At 36.9% G+C, this 13,285-nt stretch overlaps 1 protein-coding gene across 2 annotated transcripts in view; it reads right to left on the reverse strand.

Moving 5' to 3' along the window:
* NRAP (nebulin related anchoring protein) overlaps positions 1 to 13,285 on the reverse strand; it is a 51,188-nt gene that overhangs the window by 27,346 nt on the left and 10,557 nt on the right. For both annotated transcript variants that reach the window (XM_069863259.1, XM_069863258.1), the window contains exons 10-19: positions 12,057 to 12,161; positions 10,052 to 10,168; positions 8,190 to 8,294; positions 7,160 to 7,267; positions 6,354 to 6,458; positions 3,966 to 4,064; positions 3,352 to 3,456; positions 1,398 to 1,505; positions 849 to 950; positions 170 to 367 (exon numbers count right to left, since the gene is read on the reverse strand). In XM_069863259.1, coding sequence (XP_069719360.1) covers positions 170 to 367; positions 849 to 950; positions 1,398 to 1,505; positions 3,352 to 3,456; positions 3,966 to 4,064; positions 6,354 to 6,458; positions 7,160 to 7,267; positions 8,190 to 8,294; positions 10,052 to 10,168; positions 12,057 to 12,161 — 1,152 coding nt within the window. The remainder of the gene's footprint in view (positions 1 to 169; positions 368 to 848; positions 951 to 1,397; positions 1,506 to 3,351; positions 3,457 to 3,965; positions 4,065 to 6,353; positions 6,459 to 7,159; positions 7,268 to 8,189; positions 8,295 to 10,051; positions 10,169 to 12,056; positions 12,162 to 13,285) is intronic.

Consider the following 13,285-nt stretch of genomic DNA (forward strand, 5'->3'; position numbering starts at 1 on the left):
GTAAAGAAAGGGACACTTATTGGCATGAACATGTGCACCCTTTCCAGTTTCAAAGACACTACAGAAGGTTATCATGCAAATCAGACTGCATGTGTATGAAATGAGAAATAATGTCAAACTGAAAATTCATACTGTTTGTAACAGTTAAGCTGAGTAGACATCATCTTACATCACTCTGGAGACCATAGGCCTTCTTGGCCCATTTGGTCTTCATATCTTCTGGAAGCACAGTGTATTCGTGGAGTCTCTTTCTGTAATCTACGTCACTAGCAAGCGCCTGGGCCTTCTTCGCATGTCTCAGGTTTATCATATCCATAGGCAGATGGAAATGGGTCTTTCTCTCCTCAAAATCTTTTTTGTAGGCAATCTAGAAATAGAAGGAATGAAAATAAGCTACCCATATCAGTGTATTGCAAAGCCAAAGCTATCTCAAATCTCAGTCCTTACACTGATGAGGCAAAAAGCACATGTAGGAATCAGGTGCTATGAAGAATCCACAAAACAGATGGCAGGATGAATTCTGCAGAACCTAGAGACACCTTCTTTATTACAGTACATCTCAATTTTAAACATATTTTTATCTGCTTGAAAGTTCTGCATAGAAGTGTTTATATTGGGCGTTTAATAGGATGTTATTTTCCTGCCCCACCATCAACCCAAAAATCCCTCTTACAACAAAAATATTGTGCAATTATTGCAGATTAACAGACTAAGGAAACACATTTTTGTTAAAATGCCTCCAATAAGTTCTTATAATGAAAGCAGTAACAGTGGCAGATTACATATTGTTGCTGAAAGAATTATAATTATGAAAACCACCTTTTGAGTATGAGAAATAAATTATTTACCTCACTGCTCATCTTGGCCACCTGCAGAGAGTGCAAAAGTCTTGAATCTTTGGTTCCAATTGCTTTTCCTTTTGTTTTTTCATATTCTTCTTTATATTTGATCTGTGGAAAAAAATAGTTTAAATCAAAGAACATTTCCAGTTACCCAAGAGATAATTAATATGAGTTCATTACAAAATGTTTTTATATACATGTGTTTATGCTAAAGAAGCAGGATAAAGAAATATACATTCCCTTTGCAGTGGCTGTTAATAGTGTTTTTGAGGCCATAAACAATTCAAACCACTGAATTTTACTATGGGAGAATTGAGCCATTTTCGTTTTCAAATTTTGCTTCCTTCTGTAGGCTTGTATTTAAAAAAATAATTTTTAGAGGGCGTAATTTCATAGCAGAGTCTGAGAATGTTTCCAGCTGTTCACCAGCCACTGAGAAAGATGGACAGTCAAATGCAGGACTTAAAAATCCAGATGAAGTGAGCTATGCTTTATTTCCCTGTGCTATAGCAACTTGTATAAAGAATAATTCCTAGGTAATTAAATATGACATACATCACTGGCAAGATCCCTCGACGCTTTGGCAGCAAGTAAAGGCAGAGAATCAAGTTTCATTTCGAAGCCCTGTCCCCTAGATTTCTCCCAGCCTTCTTTGTACTTAATCTGAGAAAGGAAAGACAGCAACATGTCACTAAAACATAAACACACAAGATCTTCAAATGAACATGAAAATTACTAAGAGCAAAACAGAAGTGTAAATACGCTCAGTCCACAGACTGGAACCTTCCTAAGTCACAGTTCATTACCATTTTGAGCTAATTAATTGGCCAGAATTGAGTTAAGAATTTTACTCTTGGAGCGTACAGGCACTTTGAACCCCAGAAAGTGCACCAATAGCTCTCAGTTTTAAACAGGAATAGGGGAGTAAAGATTTTTCAAAATTACCTGTGGTTATGTCTACATGCACAAATAGTGTAGATCAATAGGAGCTGATCTATAGGGCAGAACAGCTGGTGCTGAAAGTCAGACATCACACTACTCATTTCAGGATTTTTCTTGCCCTAACAAATGAGAGCTAGTCAGGTCCCATACACTGAACATCTATTTGTAGTTGCAGTTCTTCATGGGAGCTGCTGGAAGGCATGTCTCAGTTTGGCTCCGTCCAAAAGGAATCCAGCATGCGTGTTCTGAGATCACCCCACAATGTGAAGCAAAGCTCAGTGAAGCAACCCTTATGATCAGATGTGCTTCAAAAGCACACGCATGGGCCACACTATGTCACGAGTGTAGATGAAATGCATGAGAATCACGTGCTTAACTTCTGAAAAGTAATGGAAGTTAAAGTATGAGTTGTTTAAGCTCTTTTTCAAGGTTCTGCCTGAAATTCCATTAGAGCAGGGTCAAGTGTGCATTCATGCATCCTTTGTATCCAACCTAACGAAGCATCCAGGATTTCTGGATTTAGACTTTCATATGGTTATATTTTACTAGTATCTAACAACGAGCATGCATCCCAACACATTATAGCCACAAGGAATGTTGCTCCACAACACTTCATCAATGTAACTCAAATAGAACTTAGGGGAAGAATACAAGGTATGAATATGCCAGGAAAAAACTTGCAGTAATGCCAACCAACTATGAAAAAGTATAAAACTGGCTCAAAACCAACAGTCATACCACTAATATGTCTGGAGGTTTTTTCTCGTTTTGCATTTATTTGTCCTGTTGGGCTTTCCCTCCAAAACTATCTACAACGATGGAGGCTTGAAACTTTAAAAGTTAAATAGAAGGCACACATTTCCTGCAAGCACTTTATTTTAACACCCAGCTAGGGAGGAGCACTTTATCAGGGAGTGCAGGGATAGGATGAGGAGGAACAGTTTTAAGCTGAACTAGGGGAGATTTAGATTAGATATTAGGAAGAAATGTTTTCCTGTGAGGGTGGTGAAGCACTGGCCCAGAGAAGCCATGGATGTTCCCTCCCTGGAGGTATTCAAGGCCAGGCTTTGAGCAACCTGATCCAGCGGAAGTTGCCCCTGCCATGGTCAGGGTGGTTGCAACTGCAGGATCTTTAAAGTCCCTTACAAACCCAAACCTTTCTATGATATTGCCATGAATTATGAATGGCAGCAACAGTGGACTTGATCCAATTTCACTGAAATCACTGTGTTTCTTTCCAGTGACTTCAATGCACTTTGAATTAGTAGAACTGTGCAAATGTTAGTACTTCATACAAATACCACCTCAGAATCAGTTCATTTTGTGAGGTGAATGCTGATTTACTAAACAAATTCAAATAATTTGCAAAAGTCTTGAAAAAAAGTCTAGCAGTTTCATTGTTACTGAGATCTTATCTCTATCTATTACAGTTAAAACACCTCATGCTGTTTAGTAAAGACCAACGATATATGTTAAATGCTTACAGAAGCAATTTCATCATCTTTACATTCATTTCTGTCTCTTAATGGCATCATGAACAGCAATATTTCCCCATTGCTTGGCTTACCTCACTATATAACTCAGCATTGGCTTTTGCCTTGACTAAGTGAGGTATGTCCTGAGGTAGAGTGTAATTTGTTTTTGTCTTCTCATACTGGGCTCGGTAGTTCAGCTGTGGTATATTGAAAAAGTCAACAACTTGGTTATTCCTAATTCATTAAAAACTTGTCCATTACACTGATTGATTGCTGTTGAATTTCAGGCCACTAGTGCCATATACTATAGGCACACTCAGACATGGCTGAAGTATAAGGGCAATAAGGCAACTATGACTTTTACCTGGGTACTAGGAAGTAGAGTAATTATTCATAAATAGAATAGTTACCGATTATCAAAAAATAGAAAATATGTTATTAAAACCATGCATTAATAAACACACAGAAGATAAAACCCTAACAAAGCACACTAAAACAAATCTTAAGAGATGGAGGAAAATATTAGATCTACTGATATGCTTGCCACGTTTTTGGGAGTGATCTTATTCAATTTGTATTCTTGTTTTTGCTGTAAATCTGCTGATGAACTACCAAGAATGAAAACACTTCAATGCTACAAATGCTATGAAATAACATTATCTCATAATTCTAATAAACAATGGTGGCTAATGATGACAGAACTTACATCACTGAGCTGCTGTGCATTTATTTTGGCTTGAGCAATTTGTGGAGTGCTGGCAACAGAGCTGTACTTCAGTTTGTCTATGCTTTGCCTGTAGTTTACCTAATGTAAGATATAACAAACGAAAAAAAGGAAAGATTTAACAAAAGGAGAAATGTTCTGACTGGAAAATGAGAGATTGACTAGACAAAGTTTGGTTAGCTAATACTCTGGATAAATCATTACTTAAACCATTCCAAACTGAGGTGAGGGAATATGCCAGGATCAACTTGATGACATCCGAGTTAATGCTCTGACCTCCTAGACACAGTGTTTATTCCACTTTAAAAAAGAACTTCACTTATAACCTCTCTCCCTCAAACCTACAAATTCTTAAAAAGACGCAGTTTCAGCTTGTCCTCCAAGGCATATTCTTAGCCTTCACTTAGACTATTGTTATCTTTACCAGACTATCTTTATAAAGGAACGCTGTAAGTGGCTGTTTAAAGATCTATCCAGTATAATTCTGCACAGAGCAAATAAACTCTTTTACGCTTTGACTTTACTGACTTTTATTGTAATAATTAATCACAGAATTACCCTGTGTGGTCAGAGTTTTGTGTGGATGATGAAAGAAGAGATAAATATTTATGGTACAAAAAAAGTCATTTTAATGTCAGTGTTTGATAGGAGTGTAGGCCACTAAATTCCCAACATATTAATATGGTAGCAGCATTAATAAGCTATAAAATATGTACATTTAATCCCAGAATTGTGCAAGACAAAAATCATGGAGAAGGTTTCTTTAAAAACTGTTGCTGCCAAAGGGCTCTGTGCTACATTGCAAAACAAAATTATTATTCTTTGTAGGCTTTATTAAACACTCACTATAGTTAATACTTGCAAATCACATTGCTTAAAATGAGTTTCTTAAGAACACTTTTTTCCAGTAAAGCGAAGCATGTGAGAGTTGTATTCTTACAGAGTTCTAAGTCAGTATGTTGGTTATCAGCAGGCAGACGAGTCCTGGGACTGTTTCAAACTACTACATGATGATCATGACTAGTGCAACCAAGTCTCTATAGCCAGTTGATTCACATGCTCCAAACCCAGATGCTGGCTGTGAGTTTCAGAGCCACAGGTAGTGCTGGGATGTTTAGATTGGGTAGAACTAATTTGTACATTTCAGACATGAATTCATGCTTACTTTGAACTCTTTAAGAATACAACTCTCCCACACTCTAAGCAATCAAATATTCAATTTTACTTTTTTAAACCCCATGCTCCATCCCTGGAGGTGTTCAAGGCCAGACTGGATGGGGCCTTGAGGAGCCTGATCTAGTGGGATGGCCCTGCCCATGGAAGACGGGTTGGAATTGGATGATCTTTAAGGTCTCTTCCAAGCCAAATTTCTAAGAAACTTTTCCAAAGACAAAGCTGAAATCACCGCTGAAGAATCATAGAATCGTTTGATTGGAAAAGACCTTTGAGATCGTAGAGTCCAACCATGCATCTTACAGTTGAAACATAACAAGTACTCCCTCAAAAATGTCAGGGTTCTCAATTCTACCTTTGCATGCTACCATGTTTTTCTTAGAAGAGGTATTTAGGCCCAAACAAGTATCACAAAGTTAATGGCCTCTCTAAGGCATCTTGCCTCCAGTTTCTTGCAAGTTCAATGGAAAAATAAGTTATATATGTCTTAAGTAGCCAAAAACACCCTGCAGAGGTGTTGCTCCCTTCCTGTTGATTTTATAAGTAAAGCCAGGGACTGTACTCTTAACTAAGGCACAGGTTAAGTTCCCAATGGTAGATAAGATAAATCAAGCCTTTAACGCCTGTGAGAGGTGAAGTATGGTATCCATTACAGTCTGACATCCTCTGTTTATAGCACATGTAACCACAGCAGCACACAAACTTCTTCAGATTTTTCCATCAGCAACTCAAACACAAGCACAGAGGGCACCTCTCTCACATGCACCACAACCATAAGTAAATTTGTGATCAGTTGGCTCTCCTTTAAAGGTGAAAACCTGTCTTCATGGAATTTACAAAGGATGAGAACCCTATTTATGCCTCCCTGTCCTTTCAGTGCTTGGTGCTGCTGTTGAAGCTGCCCAGGATGGTGAGATGTTACGCAACACAGAGCAGGGATAGGGCAGAACTCACTCATTTTACCTGACTGTGCAATTTGTGCTGAACTGAAGCCAACGACAGGAGGTGGCAGCATTATCTATTCCTCTGAGCCCTCTTGACTCCCTGCATTTTTTTGCTTTAACTCTGTTATCACTAGCTGTTTGCTCCCACGATTAAATCATCATTTGACAGATGCAATCTATCACAATCTTTCCTACAGAGAGATGATGAGCCATGCAAGTCAAAGAAAAAAAATCCAAACATAAAATAATTTACATCTTTCAAAGGGACCAACTTCCTTGTTGTCTGGTATGAAGGAGTGAGAGTAGCTGGGTAATTGTAGTCAACACCGTCATGTTTGTAATCAGATTTATAGGCTATCTGAAACACAGGGAGAACAAAAAAAATAAATCATTCTTTTTTCTTAAGCTGTCATTTGTTTGAATAATTATCAGTCAAGAGGAAAGGAGAAACAATAATATTAATATTAAATGCAGGAAACAAAGTAAGTTCAATGTCATGAGTGACAGAGAAAATGAAATTATTTGCATAGTTTAGCCACTAATTGATTCTTTCTCAGCTCCTCAATTAATCCAATGCCAACAGTGGGAGCATTAACTTAACTTTCACCTACGACACATTTCTTTTATCTTTCTTCTTAGTTCTCAAGCTTCTTACAGGTTTGTAAATAATGCACTTGAAGGAGTGGTATGTAACAAAATAGCTTCTTGACTAACCCAGTAAATTAAATTGGAATCCAGAAATCTTCATTAAAGACTGTTTTTTCAGCAGAGGTCTGACCCCAGGGGTGGTGGCAAGCAACCTTCAGCATCCTACTGATGTCAAAGAAAACTGAAGGAGCTCAGTATGTTGTCAGATCACTGAACTTGCTTATTTTAACTTCTTCCACGCAGTGAGCTATAAATCACTACAAAAGGGTTTCCAGAATTTCCCCTCTTCTCAACATACCCAGCCTTCAGATCCCCAGTACAATATGATCTAAAGTTTTCTATCAATTTAATTCTGGAAAAATTTGAAGACAAGGAAGAACAACCATATGAATGTGATTAGAAAAAACTTACATTGCTTGCCAAGCTGCCAACTTTCATGGCATGTAGCATTCGCTTGTCCATGCCGATACCTACATAATGACCTTTCATCTGGTTCTCATAGGTTTCTTTGTATTTAAGCTGTACAAAAAGAAACAAAGTAAAAATACCCTGAGAAAATATATTTTATTTTTCTCTGAGTTTGCATATGTTACAGCAGAGACTAATTATTTCAGCTGTGGTCTACTAGTGTTACACCACTACAGAAACCCATGAATCCACAGTATTGGGACTTAAAAAAAATAAAAACTAAAACCCTCTGAGAGTCTGCTATTTTAAAAGATGTCATTTACATATGCTTCATGTCATCTGGATGCCACATAAAGGAGGTACCTCTGCATTCTATTGCTGCATATTATTTTGTCACAAATAAATATTAGAACAAAGTCGCAGGGAATCATTATTTGTACATTAACAAGTGAACAGATAAGTATCTACAAAAATTGGACTGTTTTGGTGCAGCTTTCACGCAGCACAGAGTAGGGAATTTGACAACTCCATCATTTAATCTGTATGGCAAAAGTTTTACTCCTCTTGGATTTCACAGGATGGTAGGAAACAGTATAAAGCAAAATTATACTTCAGTATCATAAGATACAAGCAGTATAACTATTACTATTGATTACTTTCACACAGTAAATGTGTTTCTCTCTTACGTAAACTCTCGCAAAGTATCTTCTGTCTACCGTTCTCATTAGAATATGGCCATAGACAATGAAAGAAGTAATAATTATGACATAACAGTAACAACTGACAGTTATGTGTCTAGATTAGCAATATTAAGTAACCTTTCTTCCATAGATCATAACAGTTCTTCTCATAATCCTGTGTAAAATGAGCCCCAGTTATCCTTCAGGACAGAATAGAATAGGTGCTGTACAGATGTGAGTTAAAATCAGTTCTAATCAAATTCCCAGTGCACACTTATCTAAAATACACATGCAGATGCCTTGCAGTTCTAGCAGCTACCAAGTTAAGCAGGCTTCGCACAGCAAAAACTTACATCACTGGTGAATTTTGAGATCTTGCTCACATTCTTGAATTGAGGAGTGTCACAGTAGTTCATGCTGCAGCCACTGTTGTTTCCAAGATCCTTCTTATACGCCACCTGAGTGACAAAAATGCACAATGGAAAGATATGATAAAACCTTAAATTGCTCTGTCAAGTTCCTCTGCATGCTTTTTATTAGCCAGACCCCCTGTTCAGCGATTTTGAAATATGGCTTTCATCAGATGGCATATAATGAAAATTAATACCAAGATGATTTTCATATACTCAGTTCTCATTTTATAGGCAAAAGACAAGCATTCAGTTTCATCCACCCAGACCTCAACAAAGTGCATGAGACAGTGCCATGAAGAAAATTATTAACGAAAGCAAAGATCTACAAAGGAATTTTAAGATGAGTGTGGAGGAAATGAAAGCAGAAAAAGCAATGTGTGTTTTTCACCAGGAAGGATTAAACAGAGGGAAGTTTACCAGTAGAATTCTTCAAAGTTTGAATACAGAACTCATTTAATATTTTCATTAAGTACCTTTGTTCTGAAGTAGGAATGTTGGGGGAAATATTAAAAAGGTAATGAAAATGGAACTAAATTCAGAAACGTAAAGGTCAACATAAGTAGGGAGCAGTCACAAAAGATTTAACTAGAGCTCGTCACCTGGAAAGGCTAAAAAAGAGAAAACTGTTCATATGTAAGCTGACTATAGAAAGATGGTGAGATGCCAAAGTAACACAGCCATCAAAAAAGAGCAAATACAGCCCAAGGCAGGAGCAGGAGGAGATGTTTGAGCTGACACTAGGAAGTGTCCATCATATGTACCAGGTTCTGGCAAGACTTCATCAAGAACTTATGTACTCTTACAGTCATTCCTGTTTAAGGAACACGCACTCAGCCTGCATCAGCTGTAGTGAAAGACTATGAAAGACAAGAAGAATTTGGCTTGCTTAGTCTAGGAAAACAAAGGCAGAGAGAGAAGAACATTACATCCATTTGTAAATATGTCAGAAAGGCAATCATGCAGGGAGAAGAACTTTTTAAAATAAAGGACAATGTTGGCACAAAGCACAACAGTAATAAAGTGGACATGAATAAATGTAGGCTGGAAATTAGAAGAAGAGGATTATATGATACTGTGCCGGAACAGCAAGAGGCATGAATCATTGGCCCAGGAGGCCTCTTCCAGTCCTACTTCCAGGGTTTTCTCATTATTGAAGGTTTCATACTTTGACATCTCAAGAGTATAAGTTTTTAAACTGCCACGGGGAAGCTCTAGAAACTCACATTTATTAATATTTTTATGGCTGATATGACACTATAAATAAATTAATAATTCAGAATCTACTGAGAATTCCCTAGCAATCTTCCCTTGTCACGCAGAAGAATGCATTATCAGTAACTCAATCTTTCACATGATGGAAGAAGCAAACCTACATAAACAGAAGGATACAAATTTTGACTTTGTGTTATTTTTAAATTCTCTTTCTAAGGTACACACCCAAGTAATCCTAAAGCATTTATGATTATAACTTCATAGCACATTAAGAGCATGATTTGAGGGGTTAGATTTCTATTATTCATGTGGCCAGAATTAGAATTAATCTTTTGGGGCTATTTTCCTATACTTTCATACAGATCATTGAAGTGCCAGATAGCAACACCTAAAGATCTTGCACCCTTCTCTCCAGTTACTGTGATACACACAGATAATTTTTTTTACATGTGAGGCAATAAGAATAACAGCTTTTTACATTTGTATTTTATTTTATTACTTTACATTTTTGTATTTGATTTACCCATCAGACACAAATGTTTTTATGAGCTGTATGAGCTGCTCTCAAACAGATCGATTCATGCCCTTACCTCACTGACAAGCTTGTTAACACTTTGGGCTTGTTTAAGGACTAAGTTGTCTTCAGCCGTTAGGGAGTGAAAGTGAGCTGCACCTTTCATCTTGGTAAGATCTTTCTTGTACTTTATCTGAAAAGAAGTAGGTAAAATTATAAAATAGATGTCTATGTTTTCCCCATTGCTATTTAAACTGGCTTCATGAGTTGGGTAAGATTTTTTCTATTCTTGCTTTTATAAGCAAACAGAACTTGCTAAGTTGAAACACTGCACATTGTTACTTCCTGAAATAAACCGCACATAAAATTACAGCCCTAATAATCCCTGTCAAGCCACTTCACTAGACAACCTTTTTTTAAATCCATTTTTTAAAATAGTTTGAACAGCATTGGTTGTTGTTCATAGCTTGGACAGATAATTAGCAGATTCTTGACTAGTGGCTGGTTGGAGCTCGTGTGTTCTTTATTCTGTGGTCTTCTATTACTGAAATTAATTCTTAGTACTTTAATTCTAGATTTCTAGTCAGAGAATTCACAGACAATCCTCAAGTGTTCTGTGAACTTCCTTTTGTAGAAACAAGACTTTTTTTAAAAAAGCTGTCTTTTTGCACTTATAATGTTTTAAATGTTCTCTACCAAATCAAGACTGAAATAAGAGACATGCTAATTTAATTTATACATCAGGTTATTGACTGAAATTGGGCTTGGATAGGTGATGAGAGACAATGCTTATATTGACCTTTTGCCAAACTTTGTCCAGCAAAAGCCCTTTTGCGAATTTATTTCTTGCATACAAGAACATGCTTAAGTTCTTCATCTTATGCTACTGCTTCAAAAATCAGATTCACAATGAACAAAATAAATTATCTTAAATGTGCTGAAGTGCAAAGCGTTTGGGTTTTTTGTTTTCCAAGTCTGTACACAGTTTCTCAGGCTTTAAAGCTACAAAGCAGCTTGATAAGTACTCTAGTGTGGAAATGTTACTGCCATGAGCCAATCCTCCTCCTCACTCCAGGTATTACAAATTAATAAGAAAACTACTGACCGTTAGCATTCTGAAAACATACAAAACTGCAATCCATTTAAATATTTCATGTTTGAAACAGGAGATTGAAGTTTGTCATCAACTGAGTTTGTCATCAAAATAGGGACTGGTCAAAGAAGGTTTCAGGTTTTTTAGATTGTCATAAGCACTAGTAACAGAATGTGACTGATTCTTTCACTCTAGTTTAGTGTCTAGTCCAGGCTAGTACAAGCTGAAAGACTCAAGCATCTCGTAGCTCCCCAGAAAACAGACTGAGTCTATCAGCTCAGAGAGCCCCATAGGGGAGAGGTGTTCACAATACAAAGGCTGTCAGTCACAGGAACCCTTCATGGCAGCCACCGTGTAGGGACCTACAGACTGACCCACTTTTTGTTATTACTAGAAACAGTCCCCTCAAAAAGGTCTGAAGCTTTTTAATAAATGGGCTACATGCAAGAATCGCACATCGCCACCTTTTTTGCCAATTCTTTAGCTTGCTAGGCAAAACTAAAAATCCCCAGCCTAGGAATAAGCTCAGTCCTGTGAAGTGATAGCGTTGTAACTCTATGGTTTCTTTTTCTCCATATGACTTGCTTTGTGCTAGAGGCATGATACATCAAAATATCAAAACCAGTTCAGCTCATTCATCCTCCATTTATTCACTACTGGGAATACCACAGTAGTCCACTGGATGATTAAGGCAGTTGAAGGTTTCATTAATAATACAGGTGCAGATTTGCCAGGAGGGTTAACCTAACAGTAGGGATTCCCATTAGCTGCTACATCCATCTTCTCCCTCATGCAAGTCGGAGCTCTGTCCCCATCTATTAATGGATATTATTAATCCCCTAAGCCATCCAGTTCCCAGCAATGCAGCGAAATGTCATTGTTGTTTACTTCTCAAGTGCAATTTTAGCATTCTCCTCCTAGGCATTGCTCTGACAAACTGCTGGTTTTAATTGTTTATGAATTGTATTGATTCAGGTTCCATACTTACATCACTTGCCAATTCATTTGCTTTCTTGGCATTTTGATAAGCTGGAGTGATCATAGCAGGAAAGCTTCCTTTCCCTCTGCGTTCTTCATACTCATCCATATAATCCTAAAGAAAATTCAGAGTGTTTACTCATACATAAGTAGGTCAGGCTATGGGTAATTTCACAAAGACCTACAGTCCATGGTAGTAGGAAAATTCATAGCTTCATTTTTTTTGAAAATGAAGAAGAGAACAAAATGGCCAACTGGCAGAATAAAATCACCCATTAAATTAACTGTGCATGTAAAATTACTTGAGTTGCATTGCAAGCGAAATACAGGTAGCAATTAGCTGCAGTCAAGATAGCATTCAAGTATACAATATACATCCTACTAATATCACCTCAGCTCTTACAGAAAGGATACATGCTAGCCTCTCTCTGTCAATAAATAAAAATATTAAATAGTGTGGGCAACGAGGAAATTTTCTTAAACTTTCCAAGTTTAGCATAGAATCATCCATCCTCTGTGACCTGCCAGAAGTCTCTTGATCTCTCCACAACCATTTCTCACATCATAACTGACCAAAAAAGATATTTCTCTAGTACCATGATATATATTGAAAATGCATTCATTAATGAAGCTGAAATATCTAGATATTAAGGTGGTAAACTTCTTAAGGAACAAAATCACAAAATTCCATTTGCTTGATTTTTAAAAAAAAAACTGTAGTTGTTGTGGAATTAATACTTTTAAATCTATTTACAGATAAGTTTGTGTGTAAATGTTCTGATAACTTAATAGCAAAATATTGGAGGGTTTTTTAAAGTTGATACTCAATGATCATCCCAAAGCTTTTATGTCAAGAGATGGGGACAATATTACAAGTATACAAACAAGTAAGATACAGCATAATGTGTTTTTTCTGTAATATTTTGTAAATCCTTTCTAGTAAAAAGCCAGTTTAAGCAAAAAAAACAACGTGTGGCCTGTCAAGAATGTCATGGAGAGTACAGATAGAAAGGACTACAAATATTTAGGGTATCTTGTGACTTCGTAATGCAAAACAATCCATTGCAGGTCATTTTATTCAATGTCACAGGATAAGATAGGTCATATCATAAGTTCTTGAACACCATAATGTAATTATACTTACTGTATCTAAATCAGTTGATAAACAGGCACAGAAAATAAAAATTATCCTTGACTAATTAGCTTAGTTAGTTTTTTAAAATGGCATTCATGAGTCTG

Source organism: Phaenicophaeus curvirostris, chromosome 9 (genome assembly GCF_032191515.1).
Source record: "Phaenicophaeus curvirostris isolate KB17595 chromosome 9, BPBGC_Pcur_1.0, whole genome shotgun sequence".
NCBI lineage: Eukaryota > Metazoa > Chordata > Aves > Cuculiformes > Cuculidae > Phaenicophaeus > Phaenicophaeus curvirostris.